The sequence below is a fragment of the Armigeres subalbatus genome, chromosome 3 (assembly GCF_024139115.2).
Source record: "Armigeres subalbatus isolate Guangzhou_Male chromosome 3, GZ_Asu_2, whole genome shotgun sequence".
NCBI lineage: Eukaryota > Metazoa > Arthropoda > Insecta > Diptera > Culicidae > Armigeres > Armigeres subalbatus.
In genome coordinates, this window is record NC_085141.1 from 201,873,252 (window position 1) to 201,898,604 (window position 25,353).

Consider the following 25,353-nt stretch of genomic DNA (forward strand, 5'->3'; position numbering starts at 1 on the left):
CTTAGGCCCGATGCTCACGTAGCGGTTTTTCAACGCCACGTGCACACAGCGTTAAAATAACGCTGGTGTGCATCGGCGTGGTGACGCTGCGTTACCGCTTTTTCCTGGTGCACACCTGCTTTTTTTTTGACAACACGTGCACTCTGCGTTGAAATGACGCTACGTGGGCATCGAGCCGTAATCCTAGAATTAAAAAAACACATTAATAAAGTTAAAAAAATCATCCGGGACGCACTTTTGACACCAGAAGTGAGGAAGCCTCTATTCCACTCAACGCAATCGAGCCATTGCAGCAGCAACCAGCAGCCGTCCCGGCCCTGCGTGTGAATTGGAGGACGAGGTCTTCCGGACACCAACCAAGTATGATCAACCATCATCTCTGTCTCCGTATGAAAGTTACCCAATTTCTAGCGAATTTCCGAATGCTGTGCCTACAAGCATCACACAGTACTGTCGGACTCACCAATAAGCCGCTGCAACCCAGTCGTCAAATTGTTCAACACAATCGATACTGTATCTAGCTGTAAGGAAGCCCCTTGTCCTCTGAGCGCAGTCGAGCTTCCGCTGCCAGCCACCAGCAGTCGTCCTGGACCGGCGTCTGAGTTGGGAGACGGGGTCTTCCGAAATCCTATAACCGACAAGTACAATCAGTTACCAGTATCTTCTGAGGGCGTTCCGATTTCCAGTATTGCTACACCATCTCCACGCCAGTTCAACTCCATGTTACCGGATGTTTCCAGTGATAGGCGTGTGGTTCCAGAATCTTCGAATATTTTGATATACTACCAAAACGTCGGCGGGATCAATAATTCTCTTACCGATTATCGTTTGGCCCTTAGCGATGACTGCTACGCCTTCACCGAAACCTCAACAATAATAGCACCGTAAAAACTCTTTGACAAATTATACTGCGCTTATCGGCAAGAGGTCATCTTTTAACAGTAACAAAAACACTGGAGGGGGTGTTCTGTTAGCTGTTCGCCCCTGCTTCAAATCTCGCTTAGTGAGTCCTCCTGACAACTTGTCGGTTGAGCAGTTGTTGGTCGCTGTAACTACTGCTGATGCCACTCTCTTCATCTGCGTTCTTTACATCCCTCCCGATCGAATTATCGACTTCCCGATCGGAGTTGATCGACAGTCACCTCGACATTGCTGATTTGTTCCATACTCAGTTCAGTAGTGTATTTACTAATTAGTATCTCGACCCGCAAGATATAGTTATTGCCACCAGGAATGTTCCTAGTCTTCCTGCCGCTAGGCAGCCATTGGTCACCACAAACGATTCAATAATAACTGCCAGTAAGAAATCCTCCACGGGATGCGGCCGAGACGGTATCCCATCGCTTGTTATTAAACGTTACGTAGAGCCGCTTGTCAGACCACTTACTGCAGTATTCCCACTCGTTGACTTCCGGAATCCGGGGTGTTCCCGGTTTGCTGGAAGCAGTCATATGTATTTCCAGTTTTCAAAAAGAGCTGCAAGAGGACCGTATCAAACTACCGGGAAATAGCTGCGCTGTGCGCCGTTTCCAAGCTAATTGAGTTGATTGTTCATGGCGAATTGACTACGCCCATTACATTTCAAACGACCAGCACGGGTTTATGTCCAAACGTTCAACGACCACTAACCTAACCACGACCTAACCATCTCACTTCTTTTGTAATAAGACAAATAGATAATGGCCATCAGGTGGATGCAATCTATACAGATCTTTTTACTGCATTCAACAAAATGAATCACCAGATTGCCATAGCAAAATTTGACAAATTAGGGGTCGTACACTTATTACGTAAGCAAATTTTCTGGGGTTTTCTGGGCAAGAAAACAAAATATCAAAATTCAGTTATTACTGTGGACTTACTTTACCGAGGGAAACAGCAAAAAGCAGGTGGCGCAAAAAGCAGTTTTGACAGATTTTACTATGAAAACGGGTGTGAAGGAGAAAACGGCGATTTTACCGACTGTTCAAGGAGCGACTATTTCGAACGGTCGGGTCCAATAGGGAAATCCATGTACAATATTGATATGTTGTAAATGCTAATGATATATGAATAACAAACTTTGCTATGATTGCAACATGTGTTCTTTATTTGTTGTTGTGCTCTTTCTTACAATAACATATAAATAACTATTATAACAAAACTTGTTGTTGGGATGCTATTTTATGTTATTTATGAATAACATAAGAAAAACTAAATCTGATATCATAGCAAAATTTGTTATTATTATGTTAGCTGTTTGTTATTCATCTCTACCCGGGATTCTTCTACGAAAGAGCGTACTTTGAAGTCATATGTGAATACTTTATATTCAAAAGAGTATATACACTTTAAAGTCTTTTATGTGTAAACTTTTTTAGCAGTGCATCAACACACGCCGCCGCACTCGTTCTTCAATTTGCCTGCATCCAAAACTAACTATGGGCTACACTGCCCCTATTCGCATAAGCGTCCCATGGCAGTTTTCATCAACTTGAGAAATATGCCGTTGAATTTTTCAAACTTGTTTAACATGAAGAAATTCAAAAAAATCTAATAAATTGATAAAACCAGCAATCTATCTGAAAATTTGGCATAATATTCTTTATCTGTATGCATTGCTATGGAACTATTAAATGGACCATAATTATATTTATTTTTTTCTGCAAAAGTGTATCAAAATCTGGAATGTGACTATTATGCAAATAAATAGCAAGATGGGACAACACAAATGGGTTTTGTTTTTCAAATTTATAGAACAAAGCCTATTATTTCATAAGTTTTTCTAAAAGATAAGTTCATTTTAAGCTTATTTCTGAAATGAAATCAAAATCTTCGAAAATCGACATGGGACTCTTATGCGAATCGCGGCAGTACACGAGCCCATACGAATCATGTTTTGTCTATTCAATAGATGTTATTCTGTGTTTAATTTTATTGTGTCACGAGAAACAAATAAGTAAAAATTTCAGACGTGTTTTATGTTAATCTTGACAATACTAATGTATTTAGTTATAAGTAAACGGTCATTGGGGTGACCATTTCACCTGTTGACAATAAATAACAGTTAACTACATTTGAATGGAGATTTTTTGAACTTTCCAGTGCTTTGCGGAACTATTTGCTTATAAGTTCTGGTCCGATTCGTGAATTAAAATCGAATTAAACTTAAAAGTGACAGTTTGAAAATTTTCAAATAACCCTGCTCGCAGAGCAATATTACTTTTGACAGATATTGAATCATTTTTGATAAATGTTTTGTTGGTCTTGCTGGGTAGCACCAGCCATTCTTACGAGCGGGGGATTTCATAATTTCCGAACTGTCACTTTTGAGTTTAATTTTATTTTAATTCGCGAATCGGACCAAAGCCTTAGGTAGTCATATTGCCCCGTTCGCTTCTACAATGTTTCAAAATGTTAGTGATATCAGGTTATGAAATGCTCAGTGATAAAGTCTGCCTACAATGTTATGGAATACTAATCATACTTATAAATTGATATTTTTTGCCAAAATGTATAGGGGTAATGACAATAGTTCTATTATTGGCAGGAGGGTTTTTTATGACTGATTATGCTCAAATTTGGCCCAAACATTCTTTGCATATCAAAGAATATTGTGGCCAAATTTTATAAAATTCGGTCGACAAAAACCCCCCTGCTAATAATAGAACAAAAACTGCCAAAGCCGTCTGTTCCCCTGGAGTTTTCTACGTATTGTCGTGCTTAATAAGTCTTATTTTTATTTTAGTGCGCGGTGCCAGGCCAGGAAAAAATGTTCAGTTGTCGGAAAATGAAATACGAGGCTTGTGCTTGAAATCTCGGGAAATTTTCTTGTCTCAACCAATACTGTTGGAACTGGAAGCACCGTTGAAGATTTGCGGTAAGTAAAAACAACATGATGTTCAAAGATATAAACTGCGTGTGTGTTTGTATTTTTTGTGTTCTTCAATATATTTTGAACTTTTTTTTTGAATTTAACAGAGCCAGAATTTAACAGTTTTTTTTGCTAAATTTCAGGTGACATTCATGGTCAGTATTATGATTTACTGCGCCTATTTGAATATGGAGAATTTCCACCAGAGTCAAACTACCTCTTTTTGGGTGACTACGTTGACAGAGGAAAGCAATCACTAGAAACCATATGCCTCTTGCTTGCGTATAAAATTAAATATCCAGAAAACTTCTTTCTGCTTAGAGGAAACCATGAATGCGCCAGTATCAACAGAATTTATGGGTAAGTAGCATAATAATAGTGTTTTGTTTTTCTCGTACACTAGTTCAGATTACGCCATTTATCATAATAAATATCGTGTTAAAGTGGAGAAAGAAAATGGAATGTGTGGGGATTGTCATCAAGTTACTCTTTATCACGATATTTATTATAATACATGGTGTAATCTAAATAGGCTATAATAATCTATTCAGACAACGAGCTTTATTCACTTAACGGCGAAGGTTGCTGCGTCTGTTTAAAAAAATGTTTCATAGGCAATTTGAAATATGTCCCTTGAGATTGTGTATGAAACATTTAAATAATCAGATCTTCTTCTTATTGGCGTTACATCCCCACACTGGGACAGAGCCGCCTCGCAGCTTAGTGTTCATTAAGCACTTCCACAGTTATTAACTGCGAGGTTTCTAAGCCAAGTTACCATTTTTGCATTCGTATATCATTAGGCTAACACGATGATACTTTCATGCCCAGGGAAGTCGATCCAATCCGAAAATTGCCTAGACCGGCACCGGGAATCGAACCCAGCCACCCTCAGCATGGTCTTGCTTTGTAGCCGCGCGTCTTACCGCACGGCTAAGGAGAGCCCCTAAATAATCAGATACGCAGCTGCTTACGCTGTCAAGTGAATCCCCTAATATCTTGATATGAATCGTCAAGTCAGTTTTGGGAAAAACTAAAAATCTCAAAACTCATGAGAGAATCGAATCAATCGTTAGTTGAAACGTTAGTTGGTTGCGTCTAAAAACTCATGGCTGAGTTTAATTATCCATTTGAATCATGGTAATGTTTCTTTTGTTCTTTGTTAAAAACAGTGAATTTGCGTTCGTCGCATATAACAATGTATACCTACTCTTGCGTGTGTGAACAATAAATTGTCCCCAAATTGTTTTTGGCAATTTGAAAAACTCAAACTTGATGCAAACGGCTCGGTGATTGCGATTTGTGAATGATTTTACCGACAATGCGTCATATACATAATTCCTAGTAAAATATAAGCAAGTAGACTTCGACATGAATTTTTATTTATTACCAGACTAAGGCTGGAGTGGCCTGTGCTGCACATAAAAGTCTTCTCCTGTGCTGAAAGCCTCTTTAATAAAGAAGAAAAAAAAAGTCTTCTCCATTCTGCTCGGTCCATGGCTGCACGCCGCCAACCACGCAGTCTGCGGAGGATCCGCATAGCGTCCTCCACCTGATCGATCCACCTTGCTAGCTGTGCACTCCGCCTTCTTGTTCCCGTCGGATCGTTGTCGAGAACCATTTTCATCGGATTACTGTCCGACATTCTGGCTACGTGCCCGGCCCACCGCAGTCTTAAGATTTTTGGCGATGTGAACGTTGGATAGATCTTTTAACAGCTGATGAAACGTGGTTCATTCGCCTCCTCCACGTACCGTCCGCCATCTGCACCCCACCATAGATGGTACGCAGGTATGCAGCACTTTCCTTGGTCCTCCACGAGCATCGTCCAGGTCTCGTGTGCTTAGAGAACTACCGGTCTAAAGCGTTATGGGATGTTTTAGCTTTACATCATGTGGTTTATATTGCACTGGAGTTCTTTCCGCAGGAATGACGCGTTCAGTTTGAAAGTTGAACTGAGAATTACTTTATTGATCGGGTCTTAAACTACAGCTCACCTACGGGAGGCACTTGAAGTCAGTATCGATGTGGAAGAAAAGAATTAAAGGAGAAGGCAAATTTGGTGCGCCCTGGTAACAGCACGACAGTGCGCTTGGGTCGCATTGTAATTTGAGCTAGGCAAATGGCCATTATTGCATAAAGTGTTTGGTGCCATCGAACTGATTTATGCATCCGATGCATATGGGTTTTCTTTGCGTAAGAATTGTCTCTGCGGGGTAATTGACTGCTAGTGTGGTCTTCTACTAATTGTTACCACATGTTTATTCGTAGGGTTATTGAAATGTAAATGAATAATCTGGTCTTCAAGTGTCTCTCACAATTATTTGGATAATGTGTAGCATCCATACTAGTTAAAGAGAATGCTGTAACAGCGTGTAAGCATTCTAAAGTACAATATTTGTCGTAACTATTTCATTTGTTTTTATTTTTGTTTTTATATACTATCACACTTTAATTAATCTATTTTTATGCACTTGTTGTGTATCATTATTTATTAAACTTCTTATTGTCACGTTTGGATGATTTTCGTTGATATCTTCAAATGGTCCTGTATAAACCTTGTCTAATTTTCTTCTATTTTCTTGTTTAAGCCAAACTTTACTTCCTATAGATATGTTGATTGGATTAGATGTTTCATTTTGTAAATTTATCCTATTGGTTTTTGATTTTTCTAAAAGTTCTCTAGTTTTCTTATTTATTAGCTGCAATTTAAATTTCAATTCATTTACGAGAGATTCGTAATTTTATACTGGTTCTAAACTAGTTGATTCTGAAAATTGGGAAGGTAATCTTGCTTGCTTTCTAAAAATTAACTCGAAAGGAGTAAAAGAATGTGCTGTGTGCGGTGAGGTATTGTAACTAAAAGCGAAATAAATTAGCCAGTTGTCCCAATCATCATGTTTATCGTTAACGAAATGCCTTAAATACTCGTTAAGACAACGATGATTTCTTTCTAGACTGCCAATAGTTTGTGGGTGGTAGGCAGTTGAAAATTTATGTGTAACTGTCAATAATTCACACATAGTTTTAAATATTTCGTTTCTGTATTCGGTTCCCAAGTCGGATTTAATCGCTACGGGGCAACCATATACAAGGATACAATGTTCTACTAAAGCTTTTGCTAACGTAGTTGCTTGTTTGTCCGGGATTGGTACAATTATTATGTATTTTGAAAGATCGCACTGTATGGTCAATGCATATCGGTTTCCTAAATTCGATTTTGTAATTGGACCTATCGTGTCGATTGAAATCAAATCAAAACACTTGGTCGGAGTAGTTGTTTGTATGAATGTTTCGTTGGTTTTGACTCTATGTTTGTTTTGTGTACATTTTTCACATCGTTTTATGTATTCTGTGATTGTACGTTTCATATTGGACCAAAAATATTTAGATCGAAGTCTATTTAGTAATCTACAAATACCAACATGACCACCCGTAGGCGAGTCATGGTTTTCAGAGATCAATTTTTGTATCGTTTCATCATTGTTTATTATTTGAGCTGGCTCATATAGTATTATGGTAACGTTTTTCAATATTGAGTTACATGTTTGTTTGAATACCTCTTGGGGTATTATTTCGAATATCTTGTCGTTTTTTCTGATTGCTAGCGTTTTAATATTTGTTTTAATGGCCAATTGGTCGATTATCTGCAGACATGTATTAAATTCAGTTTTATCTTTTCTGTAGAGTAATTTCACTTGTGCAATTACTCTTTTCAAGTTTTTTGTGTAGAATTTAATAAATAAGTTTTCATCGTCTATTTGGAATATAACTTTGGGCTTATTGAAAGCGTCTAAGTTATTGACTGACTCATATGCCTTGAGGTGATCAATCTCAGTAGCATGTGTGTTATTCTGTTGTATGACATTATTTGGGTTAGTTTGCATTCTTGTCATTGCTCGGGTTTGTACAGGTAAGCACGACAGAGTTTTGAGCTCATCCGAATCAAGAATTATACGCGAAAGAGCATCAGCGCTGACATTTTCTTTGCCTTTCACGTATTCTATATCGAATGTATACTCTTCTAGGTCAAGTCTCATTCGTGTTAATCTCGATGATGGGTTCTTCATCGAAAATAAATATACAAGCGGACGATGATCAGTTTTCACGGTAAACCGTCGTCCATACAAATATGATCTGTAGTAAGTAATCGCCCAGTGAATAGCTGTTAATTCCTGTTCAATGGTTGATTTATTTCTTTCACCTTTCGTGAAGGTTTTGCTGGCATAAGCTATTGGTAATTCGATATCACCATGCTTTTGGGTTAGAACGGCGCCACTTGCTATCTTTGACGCGTCCGTATAAAGTATAAAATTTTTGGTAAAACCAGGGAATTTTAGTATAACGGGAGATAGAAGTTTTTGTTTTAATTGCGTAAAGGACTTTTTGCATTCTGGACTCCAAACAAATTTAGCATTTTTCTTCAGCAGAGCATTTAATGGTGCTGCAATGTCTGAAAAATAGGGTATAAATCGACGGTAATAGTTTGCAAATGCGACGAATCTTCTAACTTCGTCTGCGTTTTTCGGTTCTGGATAGTTCAAGATAGTAGAATATTTAGATTTGTCTGGCTGAATGCCTTGGTCGGAAATATGATGTCCGAGATATGTTACATCGGGACAGAAGAAATTGCATTTGCTTGGATTGAGTGTGAGATTATATTTTCGTAGGGCTTTAAAAACTGTTTCCAAATTGAATAGGTGATGATTTATCGAACAACCTATAACTATGATATCATCTATATAAAGAAAAGCGCATTCCGGAGGGAGACCACTTAAGGCAATAGTCATCATTCTCTGGAAGCTATTAGGAGAAATGTTAAGGCCAAAAGGTAACCTACAGAATTCATAGTGACCAGACGTTGTAGAGAAAGCGGTGAATTGCTTTGAATTGTCTTCCAGTTCAATTTGATGGAATCCTGAAGCAAGGTCGAACGTAGTAAAATATTTTGCTCTACCTAGCTGATCAAGAATTTCATCTATTCTAGGAAGCGGGAATTTGTCGGCTATAATTTTCTTGTTGAGTTGCCGGAGGTCGACAACCAAACGCCATTTTTTTCTCATTATTTGGGGACTTTTTTGGAACTAACAGTAGTGGGGAGTTGTATGGAGATGTAGAATGCTGAATAATACGGTCGTTCAAAAGTTTTTGTACTTCATCATTAATTTTCTGTTTTTGTGATTCCGGGCTTTTATAATTCTTAATATAAACAGGACTGTTATCATTCAAATTGATCGACTGTTTATAAAAATTATTATGCGTCAAAATATCGGTTTGTAATGCAAAAATATCACTATATTTCGCACATAAAGTCTTCAATTTTTCCTCAATTTTGCTATCATTTAAGTTGTTTTTGTTCAAGTTCAATTCATCGAAAAGTTTTTGACACCTGTCATTTTCGTTACCTTCGTTCTTATTGAGGGTAAAAATATGATAGTTATCCAATGGTTTTGCTCATCGGAAATTTTATTTTGTATGGTAACTTGTTTATCCGTAGTAGGGGAACTGTTCCGTTTTCAATCTCACTGTACATATATTCATCTCATCGCGAAACAAAGAAATACGGCACCAATTTCGTCGCTTCTTTTTGCTAACATGCATGCTCACTGCTGAAAAAAATCACAAAAATAATAAACAAATCAAATACCTTTTCATTGCTTTGTTTTTCGTAGGACCAATATCGGAGCTATGAGATGAAGTCCAGGAGCAGTAACCCTATTTATGAATTTGATGATTGCGTTTTTAGGACTTATAATAGAATTTGAGCAGAAAACGCCTGGCTTGATTTCTTTTGATACAACAAGGTATTCACCATGAAGATGCTTAATGTCAATTTGTCGGTATACTTCACAGCGAGGTGGTAACACAAGTTCACCTTGCAGATTGTCTTCAATGATTAATTCAAATTGTTCTGAACCATTATTTCCAGTTAAAATCCAAGTATTATAATCAATAACACATTTGAATTGTACAAGGAAATCACGACCTAAAATACCATCGGTCGGAATAGGTATATTGTCAGAAACTATTTGAAATTGTGTATTGAGTGTAATGAGCTTCCACTTGGTAACTCAATTGATGTGGAAATGGTACCAAAAGTCTCAATTATTTCAGAGTTAATTCCGGTTATATTACATTTGTTGTGTTGATCCACCAATTCAGTAATTTTAACGTTTCCATATTTTATTAAAGAAATTTCTGCACCGGAGTCAATAAGGAATGTGCAGCATTTATTTGACGCGTTAAGGTTTAGAGTTACAAAATTACTGTAAGGTGAATGAATTGTAAATACTTTATTTAAGTTCGTTGTATCAATTGTGATAGCGGTATTTGGTTGGTTTGCTGTTGCTGGGTTTGCTGTTGAAACCCCAAAGGATTTTGTTGATTGTTAGTTTGCATGGCAGAACTTTGTGAAATTTCTGGATTACCAGTATTGTAGTAGTTCTAGAGGTATTATTCGAATGTCCTCTGTTGTTACCTCTAAACGAATGTTGAAAATTTTGACCACTATGAAAATTTCTTCGGAAATATTGTTGTGGGCCGTCGCGGTGTCCTCTATAACTTCCACGCCCTCTGTTATTTCCACGGAAGTTTCCACGCCAATTTCCACGTGATTGGTTTATTCTGTGATTCTGGAATCTGTTACCAGGATTATTCATACGAACCTGAAAAACTTTACTACATGTTGGTTCATGCTCGGTTACTTTCTCTATAGCCGAAGATAGTGTTGAAAATTGTCCGGCTTTGATGATTAATTTAGTTTCTTCATTTTTAAGGCCTGAGGCTAATGCCTTAACACCAGCTTTAACAGCCATTTTCGATGCTGTTGCGACTGGTATTTTCTCATTAATATACGCTCTTTCCAAATCTAACGAGAGTTTCTCGATTTGGTCAGTAAATTTGTTTATTTCGCCATTTTGTCTGATAGAATTTAGTTTTGCCACTATCGTTTCCGGTGGTATTGTTACTGAACATTTTTCGGTCAAATTTTGTATGATTTCATCTATATCTTGCGGGTTATCACCCACTGCAGATCTAGCTTTACCTTCGAATCGTGAAAGTATAACTTGGATGGCCACAGCTTTGTTTTCATTGGTTATCAAAACTTTGCATGCTTTAAGAGCTGCAATAACGCTATTTAACTTTTCACCATCACCACTGTATTGCGGAATAAGCGACGGTATGGTTTTAACGATTTCCAATATTGATGTCATGGTAACACTTTCTTTTAGTCGTTTCGCGAAAATAATGGCAGTAGCAGCAGCTTTGAAAGAAATGAGTTCTGATTTTCTTTTTTTCTCGACCAATAGTTTCAAATTTTGGAATATTTTTTTGGCTCTTTTCAAACAATATTTGATTTTCCTCACTGTTGGATTCCTCTTTAGCTTTAATGATAATCCAAAATAAATTTTGAGCTTCCTCAAATTATTTAGATAATAACCTATGTGAGGATCTGACCTCCGATTTATGGTTTAGCTCAAAGTAAATTTGTTTCAAGTTATTATATATGTCTCTCATTTGCACTATTTGTTGAACTTAAAGATTGAGAAAAAACTTACATTACATCTGCTTTATGAGGTCCTTCAGTTTTGGTTCTTCTCGTCGCACATGTTGGATCGTACGCCGTCGTCTTCGCACCGGTCGGTATGTACATCGCTGGATGCCAATCTGGGGTCACAGGGGTCACAGGAACACTGCTTTCTTGGGGCATAGTAATTATCCCATTTTCATTACGCTTTAGATAAACACATCACCATAGAACGTTTATAATCACTGCATGATTCTGCGTCGGCCGATGTTGTTGCTTTGTTTACTAGCTTAACGTCTTTTCACCACTCGAATGTTTTTAGCGCAAAAATAATTCTGGTACACTTTGATGAACAGCAGCAGAAAACGCTTCTAAACACTTTGTAAGTTGGCAACTGATCTAGCAATTTTCAGTGCCTGCGTGCGGTTATGTTTCTTGATTAGTTTGTACACCATAACGAATAGTTGTAGACACACCACGCACAATATTATCATCAGTTTGAACTCATGCGCTTGATGAAGCCCTTCGTGCACTTCCAAGGTGTTCTGGATATTGACCTGTGGGTCTCCAGAATTTTGCACGGACTTCGAACTAGTTTTTCCCATCCTTATGCGGAATTTTTCACTAACTCTTAATTATCACTCTGATCTGTATGTCCACGTTCACTAGAGTATCAACTTTTTGTCACGGTATGCCATATGGGATGTTTTAGCTTTACATCATGTGGTTTATATTGCACTGGAGTTCTTTCCGCAGGAATGACGCGTTCAGTTTGAAAGTTGAACTGAGAATTACTTTATTGATCGGGTCTTAAACTACAGCTCACCTACGGGAGGCACTTGAAGTCAGTATCGATGTGGAAGAAAAGAATTAAAGGAGAAGGCAAATTTGGTGCGCCCTGGTAACAGCACGACAGTGCGCTTGGGTCGCATTGTAATTTGAGCTAGGCAAATGGCCATTATTGCATAAAGTGTTTGGTGCCATCGAACTGATTTATGCATCCGATGCATATGGGTTTTCTTTGCGTAAGAATTGTCTCTGCGGGGTAATTGACTGCTAGTGTGGTCTTCTACTAATTGTTACCACATGTTTGTTCGTAGGGTTATTGAAATGTAAATGAATAATCTGGTCTTCAAGTGTCTCTCACAATTATTTGGATAATGTTATACATGCTACAGCGTCCTGTAGATAGTCAGTTTGGTATGGCGGCGAACTCTATTCGATCGGAGCGTTTTGCGGAGTTCAAAGTACGATTTCCTGCGACGATGCGTCTCCGAATTTCTCTGCTGGTATCGTAATCGCAGGTCACCAGGGAATCCAAGTACACGAATTCTTCACCCACCTCGATTTCGTCACCACCAATACAAACTCGTAGTGGGTGGCTTACGTTGTCCTCTCTTGAGCCTCTTCCTATCATGTCCTTCGTCTTCGACGTGTTGATGACTAGTCCAAGCCGTTTAGCTTCGCTTTTCAGTCTGATGTAGGCTTTCTCCATCTTCTCAAAGTTACGTGCCATAATAGTGCTGTCCAATGAGAGCTTGAAGTAGCTCGAAGTTTCTCCCTGTCCTGCTCATGCCCATTTGTTGACAAAAAAGAACGAGCAGGACGGGAACAACTTCGAGCTACTTCGAGCTGCTTATTGGACAGCACTAATATCAATGTCGTCGACAAAACCAAATAACTAGACGGACTTCGTGAAAGTGCTGAGCATCACTGCTGTAGATGAAAAATTATGTTTTTTTATGGAGAGTTCAGGGGGCTCATAGCGCATCCCTTTACGACAGCTTTTTCGTATGACAGTTCGCATGGTTTGCTCGTTTCATACGTTTCAGTTATAATGGAAATTTGCACATTATGAACTGTTAGGGAAAGATCTATTAATTACGTTACGCGAAAATTGACCATCTCCTTATGTCACGCTTTTTGTGAAAAACATTTAAAATTTTTGTAGGGATTATCACACTTCAGGCAACCCCCCTCTCCTCCCTCTTATCTTTACGTAATTTATTGATGTTCCCTTGAAAGTAGAAAAAAAATAAAGGGTCGATGCCCACGTAGCGTTATCGTCGAAGACAGCTAATAACAAGACACACAGCACAAATTCTTACATACACGGAGAAAAAAATATAGTAACTTCAAACAAAATAAAGTTTGCTTCAAACAAAATTTTAGTTTAAATTTGGCACAAACAAGAATTGGATTTAACTCAACCACACATGCTGGTTGAAACAAACTAGAATGTTAGGTGGCCGCTTCTACGCTTTTCAATTTTAATTCAACGAAAATTTGTTTGAAACAGCCATTATATTTCTCGCTTAACTTTTCAAAAGGACCTAAGTAACATTTTTTCATGAATTACCGTGAAGTACCCTAATTTCGCGCACTTAAGATCTGACAAAGTTAAAACGTTCATTAAAAAACATGTAGTGGGCATTTGGAAACATTTGCTACTGCATCACGTAGTAGAAGGATTCTAGGTTCTCAAAAAAATGTTACTTGCAAATTTGGCTGCTACTTAAAAAAAATTGCGGTATGAATCTAAGACCGTTGTATGCTCCTTATTTCGCGCAAGAAAATAGGATAGTTCCTAATTTCGCGCAAAAGTGTTCCTAACTTCGCTCATGTTTGGAATTGAATATCGTTATTGGTTTGATGAAATATAATCAATTAACCAATAGAAGCATGCATCCATTGTTCAAAATATGGAGATAACGATATCAGACAGCCGTCAGTGACCCATTCTTTAGTCGAAATGGTATGTGCCTATATTTCGACCCCGGAGCTTTGCTTAGATTTTACTTCATGAATTTTAGTTGACACAAGTCATAAATCCTAAAATATCGTTTTCTTCTGAAGTATAAACCATATTTTAAGCAATGTTTAGCTGGTGTATAAAAAAGATTAAAATTTTCGAGACGTCGTGAAAGAAAGTCTTTAATTCCGCTATCTCTTACATAGGACATCTTCAAATATGTGTTTCAAAATTGTTTATTTGGTTGAAACAAAAAAATTATAGCAGGTTTTCCATCCACCTTTTTTGTTTATATTTTCCTTTTAATTCTTGATAACCCTTTTTTTATTTACATTGATTTAATTTATTATTGTCCTGCAAATTAATTTAGGTATACATCTATGATCGAATATGTATAATCTTCCGGTGCCCCGATGACCTGATGTTGCGAAGAATAATGAATACTCGCATTAAAGTGTTGGATGTTTCGAACTGTAAAATAGTGAAATAAAGTATTGTTGCATGCTTTTTTTAACAGCTCGAAATATTTCCTACCTACCGTTGTATAAGGTTAGGCGGGGCAAGATGGGTCACGGGGTAAGATGGGTCAGGGCCGTTTTTGAGCATCGTATACATTTTAATGTGGAGATTATGACTTTGTAAAAGGAATAATTTGGTTCTACTTTATTTTCACTCGATTTGATGATGATAAAATTTGATTTTTGTGTGACAAGGTAAAATATTTTTCAACATTGTTTCTTATGCGTAACACACTTTCTATAAAACGTGTTATCTCGCCAAGCAATCTTAAATTTAAACATTTTTAGTAATATAGTGAAAGTATTATAAGTTATGTAGGCGATGTTGTACTAACTGCGTTGAAACAAATAAATTTGATCGAAAATTAGACATTCTAACATTAACTAGCAAATGGGACAAGATGGGTAAGCACCAGGGATTGAATCCTATAGAGAAAGAACGAGTCTCTCACTTATCATCTCTGTTTGTCTTTAAGAAAGCATTACACGGACGGCTTTTTTTGTCTTTACAAAGAATTTTGTCTTTAAGAAAGCATTACACGGACGGCCTGTTTTCATAAGAAATTGCAGAGATTTTTAAATTTATTTAAATTTGATTGACAGAAAAATAGACTTCTAACTTTAATGACTCAAAAAGAAATAAAAAGTGGAATTTTTGTTATTTCATACCCCAGGCTTACAGGTTATGAGCTATTTTTATAGATCATACCCTATATGAAGCAAAATCTGTTTCTCGTCATAAAGTACGAGTTTCCCCAAAACTGCGAATACGATGCACACACTGCGATGGTGATTGGTGATTTGTAGTCGGGTCCTGAAATCTAAGTTAATTAACATGAGCAGAAGTAAATATTACAAAACATATTTTTTTACCAAACAAGTTATCGATTAAATAAAAAATCTTAAATTTAACTAAAAAGTATCTCAGATGATTTTGCTTTGATGGCGTCTTTTGACACTGAAAGTATAATAACTGACTTTGTTAAATATAAATTAGGCCGAAGAAAACAACCCATATATTGTTTTAAATAACCTACAATTTTAAACAATAAGATTTGTTTGTAAACTTCATGTACACTAGCCCCCCGAACGACTCCCAGAAACATTATTATGATTGTGTGCGTGATTGATTCGAGCTACATTATATGTGTTCGTTTCCGTTTGATCCAAGAGGAATCGTCAAACAGCCATTTGTGTTTCTGTTTTGAACAATCAGAGCCAATAACAGAGTAAAGTAAATTCGTTTGCTTGGCCGACCCGACCCATCCCATTTAGACGAACTTGTGATATGTACCGTCAAACGGGGTGACTTGCAACACTTTTCAAGTTTCTCTCTCAATAATTCTAAATATAAAGGTTTTATTCATTGTACTAGTACATGATACTTTGAATGTGTCCTAATATGTGTGATTAGACATATAATCAGATGTGTGTATGTGTGTGTGTATCTTCAATCTAACCCCCACTGTCCGGCAGTGATATTATGGAAGAAAGCTGTCTTTAATAAAGTCAGCTTTAGCCCGGGAGTTAGAAGGTGTTAGCTCTACTGCAGCTCCAGTGACCCATTTCAGACTGCCTGGTTACTCACGTCCAGTCCGAGGTCACTCACTTGCAATAAGCCCCGCCTGTTTATGCTACCATTATCAATTGGATAATGGATCCATAAACGAACTTCCGGATTTTTTAATCCAGCGCGTATTTAGTTTTGGAATCATGGGCTACCTAATATTATTACCAAATGGATTCACCAGATGCTTAAAAACCGACATCTCTACTCGACATTACGTCAAGCAGCGATTAGGAAATTAAGTGTCTGCGGGTGCCCTCAAGGGGGAGTATTATCTCCACTTTTGTGGAATCTCGTTGCAGATACGCTATTGAGGTTACTTAATAATGGCGGTTTTCCTACCTATGGATTTGCCGACGACTATCTTACATTGATAGTGGGTTTGTGCATTACTACCTTATTCGACCTGATGCAAAATGCCCTTCAGGTAGTTGAAAGTTGGTGTCGCCAATATGGTCTTTCGGTCAATCCGAATAAAACATCTATTGTTCTTTTCACGGAAAAACGTAATCGTAATGGTATTCGTCCATTACATCTTTTTGGTTCTGAAATCAATGTAACTGATCAAGTAAAGTATGTGGGTCTAATTTTGGATTCAAAGCTTTCCTGGACTCCTAACATTGAGTTCAGAATCAAAAAGGCGTGTATGGCTTTCGGCCAATGCCGACGAACCTTTGGTAAAACTTGGGGTCTTAAACACAAATATATCAAATGGATTTACACAACAGTTGTACGACCAATTTTGGCTTATGGATGTCTTGTGTGGTGGCAAAAGGGGGAAGTGAGGACAATTCAGTCTAAATTAGGCCATCTTCAAAGGATGTGCCTAATGGCAATGACTGGTGTGTTCTCTTCAACTCCCACGGCTGCTCTCGAAGTTCTCTTCGACGTGGCCCCACTACACATACATCTCAAACAAGAAGCATTTTCTTGTACTTACCGACTATGGGTTCTCGGTTTTATGGAAGAGAATCCTGTAAACCGCAGTTCTACACACACTTCGTTGTTACCGCTTATGGTTAATTGGGACAAAATTTTCCTTGCTCCAAGTGATCTCACACACGTTAGTAGTTTTCCTTATAGGACATTTTCAACAAAATTCTATTTGGCTATTTGGAGAGAAGTATGTCGGACAGCATTGTTTGTTACACTGACGGCTCCCTCCTCGAAGGTAGAGCAGGTGCAGGCGTCTATTCGCGTGAGCTGAGATTGGAACAGTCACACTCACTGGGTACACACTGCACTGTCTTTCAGGCGGAAATATTTGCCATCATGTGTGGAGTGCAATCTGCACTGCAGCAACGCATTATGGGCAAAGTAATATACTTCTGTTCAGATAGCCAAGCAGCTATTAAAGCTCTCGCCTCGGCCAACTCAAGGTCGAAGTTAGTAATCGCATGTCGAACTCAAATTGAGGAACTGAATTCAGTTAATACTTTACACCTTATATGGGTACCGTGCACGCACCATACTTTGCGCAGTTAAGGAAATTCAAAATTTAATCAACTCGCACAACTTACAAAAAGTAGCTATCCGCCTGAAATAGTTTCCATGCTGTTGTATTATTATCATATTAAAGTTGGAGAACTAAATTTGGTACAAAAATTTGTAATAAATAGTAAATTGAGCTTCAAAGCAGACCCCTTATTATATGCCTAACTTTGCGCACATAGCTTGGAAAATTTCTAACACAAAGCAAGCGTCTATCATAAAATTTTTCAACCAAATTTTATTTTTTCAACTAATACTACTATTACAAATCATGCACATTCCATTTGTAGGCATATATGAGCATATTTAAGAAAATGAGGATGCCCGGCATCATTTTCTCATGATTCGACATACTTAGTATGTTTTCACGTCTGTTGGTGTATGTACAGCCTCATTTATGTACATTGACTACAGCTAACAAAAGTACTTTTTTGTTCAAACCCTTTTCCGATGAGGTATATCATAAATGTTGAAAATATCGAAGAAATACGAGTTGTGCGCAAAATTAGGTACACTGTATTGAAAAATTGTTCCTAACATTGCGCATAATATATTTTAACGAAAAATATAAATAACAAACCAAATTCTCATTAGATGGCTTTAACAATATTATAATTATTCGATCCATGTGTAATAAGATGTCACCGAATGTAAAAATTTCCAAAGAATACAATTTTTCGGGTAGACTGTCACTTGTCCAATTGTGCTAAGAACACGCCATTTTGATCATTTTCACTGTTTTCAGTACAAATTTCAACTATTAAAATAAAAAATCTGTCATTTAACAGCGGCAAAAGGCATGCGCTGTTATAATAACATGTATATTGTGCTGACTAGTTGTAATTATATTTCGAAATTCAATTTAAACGCATTCTATAACAAAAATAACCGCTAAATGCGCAAAGTTAGAAGCTGCGCAAAGTTAGGTGCGTGCACGGTACCTGGCCATTCTTCCATAGCTGGAAACGAATTGGCTGATGAGTTAGCTCGTAATGGAGCATCGCATGACTTTATTGGTCCTGAGCCAGCTATTCCAATATCCAAGTGTTGGGTGAAGCTTTTGATCAACTCTTGGACTGTCACTCAGCACAAATGGCATTGGAGTAGTCTGGATTCATGTCATCAAACAAAATTGTACATCCGGGAGCCATCTCCGGTAGTAGCAAGCTATTTAGCTAATCTGTCTAAACAGAATTGCAGTGTCTTAGTCAAGGCCTTGACAGGTCACTGCCGACTGAACTATCACATGGCAAATATTCAACGCGTTGAATCATCTGTTTGTGATAGTTGTGAATCCGATTATGGAACTTCTTATCATCTAATATGTAACTGCCCAGTCTATGCACAATTGCGCTTCCAAATATTTGGTAAACACTTACTTAGTGAAATTGACTTCAGAAACCTGAACCTTCAGAGTATTTTGTTGTTCATAACCCGTTGTGGTAAGGAGCTATAAGCTCTTGTACGCTTATGCGTTGTATGCCCTCTTCAAGGGCCCTTTTCCAAACATTCCCTTTGTTCTCCCATCCACATTCCTTTCCTCTTTGTTCACTTCCTTTTCCGTCAGGTGTGTGATGAAAAAGGCTGTGAAGGCGATGGCACAAATCTCCCAAATTGAGGTGAACGTGCCCCTGGAGCCGACGTTCTGATACCTGATACCTGATAGAAGGTGTTAGCTCTACTGCAGCTCCAGTGACCCATTTCAGACTGCCTGGTAACTCACGTCCAGTCCGAGGTCACTCACTTGCAATAAGCCCCGCCTGTTTATGCTACCATTATCAATTGGATAATGGATCCATAAACGAACTTCCGGATTTTTTAATCCAGCGCGTATTTAGTTTTGGAATCATATAAAAACATATTGAAACAATCTCACCAAATTGATCCAATTCCGGATAAATGAACTGAGGAAGAGAAGACCACAACTAGTGTCCACGAAAAAATCACTACTCTTCCAGCGCTATTCCGAGCAATTTTTTGTTATCCATATTTTCCTGGTATTACACATTCATACATATTTTCAACAAATACATGTCATGCGAACTGGGGTCGTGAGATCAAACCCCACCGAAGGGGCGGTTACCCTCAATACCTTTTCCGAACTAAATCTATCACATGTTGTACATATGCATAATCAAGTTTCAGACATAGTAATTAATTTCCACTCCGGGTGGCTTAATACCCGGCATATAGGCAATTAACTTTGAATGTACTGATCTAGAGTGGCGATCTCTCTTCGCTTGTGTGGTCGGGTCGGGATCTGACGACCAAACTGGCACAACCTCACACAACCCTATTTCATTGAGCGCCGTTGCTGATGAAGCAAGTGTCTAGGAGTCGGACAATACTAAATACTCATCCTACTTGGTGGGCATGTGTACAAAAATACATATGAGAGAGTTAGTTCTGAAAATGTATTGCGAGAGATCGGCTGGTACCTGGTGCTGGGAATTTGGTTTCATCAGTACCCGCTAAGCTGCGGTGGACGACGAAGGTCCTTCGTAGCTAAGTAGGGAAAGCACCTGTCATGCGAACTGGGGTCGTGGGATCAAACCCCACCGAAGGGGCGGTTACCCTCCAATACCTTTTCCGAACTAAATCTATCACATGTTGTACATATGCATAATCAAGTTTCAGAGAAAATGGATCCTTTCCCGGCATTTCTTTATCAAATAATCAATATGGGTTTTCCAGATGCTTTTGGAATCAAACCAGACTCCAAGGTATTTATAAGTCAAAGATTGGTTAATGTCATCTTTCAACATCTTGAGTTTCAGTTGAGCTTCTTAGTAAACAAAATCAACCAGTTTTTTGCGGTGAGAACTCGATCCCCAAATGTCTGGCCCAAACAGTCAGATTGACTAGGGTACTTTGCAATGGTCCTTGCAGGGCATTTTAACATTGACCTCTTAGAGAGATCACAGCGTCATCTGCAAGTTGTCTGAGCGTGCATTGTCCTTCCAAACAATTGTCAATTTCTTTAACATAAAAGTTATAAAGCAAGGGACTTAAACATGATCCTTAGGGAAGGCCCATGTAGCTATTTCTGGAAGTTGTCAGGTTGCCGAGAGTAAAGCTCATATGTTTCACTGACAACAAATTGTACAAGTCACATTAGTGTATAAGAATCATGAAAAACTGCATGATTTCGGCTCCGTAGCGCTTCACAGCGTTGTACAAGAAATGATTTAAAATAACGGGTAATCCACTACTGTTCAAATCGTTGGACAGTACTTCTATGGAAACTGAATCAAAAGCGCCCTTAATATCCAAGAACCAGCTGAATATCTGAAGAGAGCAACGCTAGAAAATCGTTTCTTCCTTTACCTTTTCGAAAACCAAACTGAGTATTTGAGAGTAATGTATTTTGTTCGACCCAATGGTCGATTCTTGAAAGGATCATTTTCTCCAATAATTTCCTCATGCATGATAGCATGACAATCGGTCGGTATATGAATTGTGATCAGACGCTGGTTTTCCAGGCTTTTGAATACCTATCACCTTGACCTGTCGCCATTCTGGTGGTACGATGTTGTACTCCAGTTACAGGTGGTAACAGTTGTACAGGTCAAGTAACCGTCTTTTTGCGATATCTGGGAGATTTTTAAGAAGATTGAATTTGATGTTATAGCATCCCAGAGCAGAGTTATTCGATGAAAGAAGAGACAGATAGTTCCAGCATTGAGAATGGTCCACCCAGAGAACCGGGATCAAAGGTTGATTCTCGAAATGGCGGTTCAGCTGGTACGGAATCTGGACAGACCTTTTTTGCGAAGTTGAATATCCATCGATTGGAGTAGTCTTCACTCTCCTTGATGGAAGTACGGTTCTGCATACTGCGGCCGTTTTCCAAAGTGTTGTCATTGAGGTTTCTCGTGATAGTCCCTCAACAAAACGTCGCCAGTAGCTATAGCTACTATATATAGTATACTTTTTTTAGCCTTAAGGAGGTTTTTGAGCTTTCTTTCTAGTCTCAAGTACTCCTCAATCAGCTCAGACCTTCCGTGTTTACGGAAAGCTTTGAAGGCATCAGATTTCTCAGAATACAACTTAGTACTTAGTACATTCATCATCCCATCCAGGAGTGGCTGGTCTTCTTATGACAGATGTGCTTGGAACACGTCGTTTCTGAGCTTCTAGTGCGCTTTTGTGAATCAGTTCAGTAAGGAATTGATACTCATCCAGTGGTGGAAGAATATCAGTTGATTCAATACCAATTTTTACCGCCGATGCAAATTTTTGCCAGTCAATGTTCCTCGTGAGGTCGAAAGGAACCTGAATAGGCACTGATCGTTGATAGCCATTTTTGATTGGGGTGACTATGGGCATGTGGTCACTACCATGGGGATCTTGGATTACCCTCCACTGACAATCCAATGATAGTGAATTTGAGCATAAAGGCAGATATCTATTTGACTTTCTTGACCGTGAGGTCCAATTCGAGTTACTTCTATTGTGTTCAAAATATTCAAGTTGAAATCGTCGCACAAATCATAGAAAATTGGCGCTCTGTTATCGTCTCTGGTTTCGCCCCATGCAGTACCATATGCATTTATATCACCCAGTATTAAAACTGGGGATGATAGGAGAGCGACTGCGCTCCAAAGATGTCGACGATTAAGTGAGGCATTTGGAGGAATATATACTGAAGCTATGCAAAGGTCTTTATTCTTTACATTTACTTGACAAGCGACGATTTTTAAGCCATTAACGGTCGGGATGGGAATTCTGTAGAAGGGGTAACATTTTGATCCCTAAGAGGACGCCACCATAATGATCATCCCGATCTTGGCGAATAATGTTAAAATCTTGGAAGTTGATTTCATCTTCAGAAGAAAGCCATGTTTCACAGAGTGCAAATAGATCACACTCAGAATTGCGAATCAAAAACTTGAACACGTCTAATTTATGTTTAAGACTATGACAGTTCCACTGTAGCCCAGTGATCATATCTTCCATATTGGCCGTATTATCCATCGAAAGATATGATTTCTGCAAGAAGAGGCCATGAAACAGTCAGTTGCTTCAGATATGTTTCTACTGTTGGTATAAAGAGGTCAACTATTGCCCTCATCGAATTTGGTATGTTGAATAATTTCAAAATACGGTCCACAAGTTCCTTAAAAGATATCATTCCTCGCTTGGACAAGATTATTTTCTTGGAAGTGGGGCACATAAACCAAATATTCTACATCAGTTGGTCTTTTGCGATAGTGTTTGCATCCTGATATGTAGGTGCGGTAACACGTAGTTTGTTCCGATTAATCTGATAAAAATCAGTTTTCGGAAAACGACGCGTCAAGTCACGTTTGATCCCTAGAAAATCAATACTTTTCAAGTAAACAACCCAAGGCCCAGGCGAAGAAGCCTGGTAGAATCGCGTGCGAACGACATTGTCTTTGGGAGGCGTTTCGCCTCCGTTTTTTCGTCCATGAATGTAATCCCCCAGAAAAATAAAATAGAAGAGAGAAAAATAATACTAATAGGTTTTAATTATAATAATAACAAAACAAACACAAAAAAAAAAATTTACTGCAAAAAAAAAATCGTCACGCACCCTGTACTCTAGGCTGCTCATTCCTACTAGTCGCTTATGTATACTGTCGTAGCTCAATTCTCATCATAGCTAGGCTTTCTATTTTTTCGGTTTCAGCCATTTCACGATCTGAGATTTATCATTTCTTCGTTTGCTAGTGCCTGAGCATATAATACTTGTGACACATATATGATACCAATATCACTGTACAGCATAAAATATGTCTGTCATCCAGAATCACGTTGATATCACGATAGCACGATGATTTCCGTACCCTGCTCTTCGACCGTTGTATTGTATGAAACAGAACATAATTTGTTCCCCATAAAAAATTTGACAGCTCCGAGTTTTCACGATCACCCGATGAAATCGGGTGCCTACAAAATCGACCTATTTTTACACCGACGACGTCGATTGTCGTAGGCCACATATTTTCGTCGCCAGATTTATTGTATGATTAAGTCGCGAACAATCGGTGCCTATTTCATCGGTGAAATAATCGATTGATTGTGTATTTATTGCTTATTTTGATCGTCTGATTATTGAACAAACGAAATCGGGTCCCTGTGTTTACAAACATAGAGTAAAGCAATGTAATACTACACTGCTATTTAATTAAGTTAAACAAGATCTTAATTGTAAGATTTTTCGGTTGTGACATATTCCGGAACATCCCGGAGAATGGTTATCTTGTAGTAAGCGGTTAATAAAGGTAAGTGATCACTTTTGATAGATTTTAACATTTGTTAGAATGACTGATTCCCAGAGGAAGTGAATATGTTTTAATACAATCTCTCAATTCTCATTTTTCACTAAACAACGAATAGCTTGGCAAAAATTGAAACTAAGAACATTGGAATAAGGTCTGCGTTCCGAGGCATAACTCAAGCCCCAAACGCAATGCAACGGAACGGCGACGGAAACGGAAAATTCGACAGTTAGCCCATATATTTTCTGTCAAATTTTCCGTTTCCGTCGCCGTTCCGTTGTATTGCGTTTGGGGCTTTAATCCAGGATTCAGAGTCAAACTGTAGTTACTTCGTTAGCAGATTTGGTGTTCTAAGATTTTCCGTGATATGATTGAATGGAGCAAATACCCTCAGATTACTTCACAATTACTACTATTTCTTACAGAATCATGAAGCTCGAGACGTCCCCGCACGATTACAAAGTGTCTACGGTATTCCTAGAATGATCAGACGTGCCACCCGATTCGATATACAGATTAAACCCCATATTTCGTCGGATTCCATGATTATCAACACCGATTAATTTACAGATTTAGTCTAATTTGCTAAATGATGAAAATAAATAAACCGATTAAACACCCTACTTCGTCTGATTTTATTATTCTCCACACCAATCAATCTACAGATTTAGTCTGACCTGCTCCATGATTAAATGTATTAAACCGATTAAACACCCTATATCATCTGATTTCATTATTTTGCGAACCGATCAATCTATAGACTAAATTTGATTCAATCCATGATGAAATTTAATATTTCGATAAATCACCCTATTTCGTCTGATTTTATTATTTTCCACACCGATCAATCTACAGATTTGGTCTGGTTTGCTCAATAATAAAATTTAATAAGTCGAACAATCACTCTATTTCGTCTGGTTTCATCACACATTATTAAAAACGAAATTGACCTATTATTCATTCGATTTAGTAGATATTTGTCTACCGATTTCGTTTGGCGTCGCGTCGTATGGCTCCCCTGTAAAAATCCCATAAAGCTCGGTGAAACAATCTATAAATTCGTCGGGAACATCATCGGTCGATCGTACCGACGAGAACCGATTTAGTCTGGGGGAAAGTCGGGAGGATTTTTTATGGGGTTGTTTGAAATGTCAAATACGCCGTTTGACATATGAGATAAAAACAAACATTTACAAGCTGACTGAGTAAAAATCGGTTTTTCTGCAATTCCGGATGATATTTTTCACAACATTGGCAAAATAAATATTCGTAAGCCCATTACAATTACGCTCTGAAGATGTCTTCCTATTGATTTTGCTTGTTCTTGGGTTATTACTGGGAAGATCTACCGTCACTTTTGCATGATATTCAATGGTTTGAGTTCTGTATCGTGTGATTT

At 38.1% G+C, this 25,353-nt stretch overlaps 1 protein-coding gene and 1 long non-coding RNA gene across 2 annotated transcripts in view; both read left to right on the plus strand.

The window, feature by feature from the left end:
- The window catches only part of LOC134226489 (serine/threonine-protein phosphatase alpha-2 isoform), a 111,209-nt gene that overhangs the window by 40,875 nt on the left and 44,981 nt on the right, over positions 1–25,353 (plus strand). The window contains exons 2-3 of the mRNA XM_062707300.1: positions 3,728–3,859; positions 3,997–4,213. Coding sequence (XP_062563284.1) covers positions 3,728–3,859; positions 3,997–4,213 — 349 coding nt within the window. The remainder of the gene's footprint in view (positions 1–3,727; positions 3,860–3,996; positions 4,214–25,353) is intronic.
- LOC134223631 (uncharacterized) lies at positions 21,858–24,577 on the plus strand. Its single transcript, XR_009982644.1, has 2 exons — positions 21,858–23,957; positions 24,380–24,577. It is a non-coding gene; the product is annotated as an uncharacterized LOC134223631 (long non-coding RNA).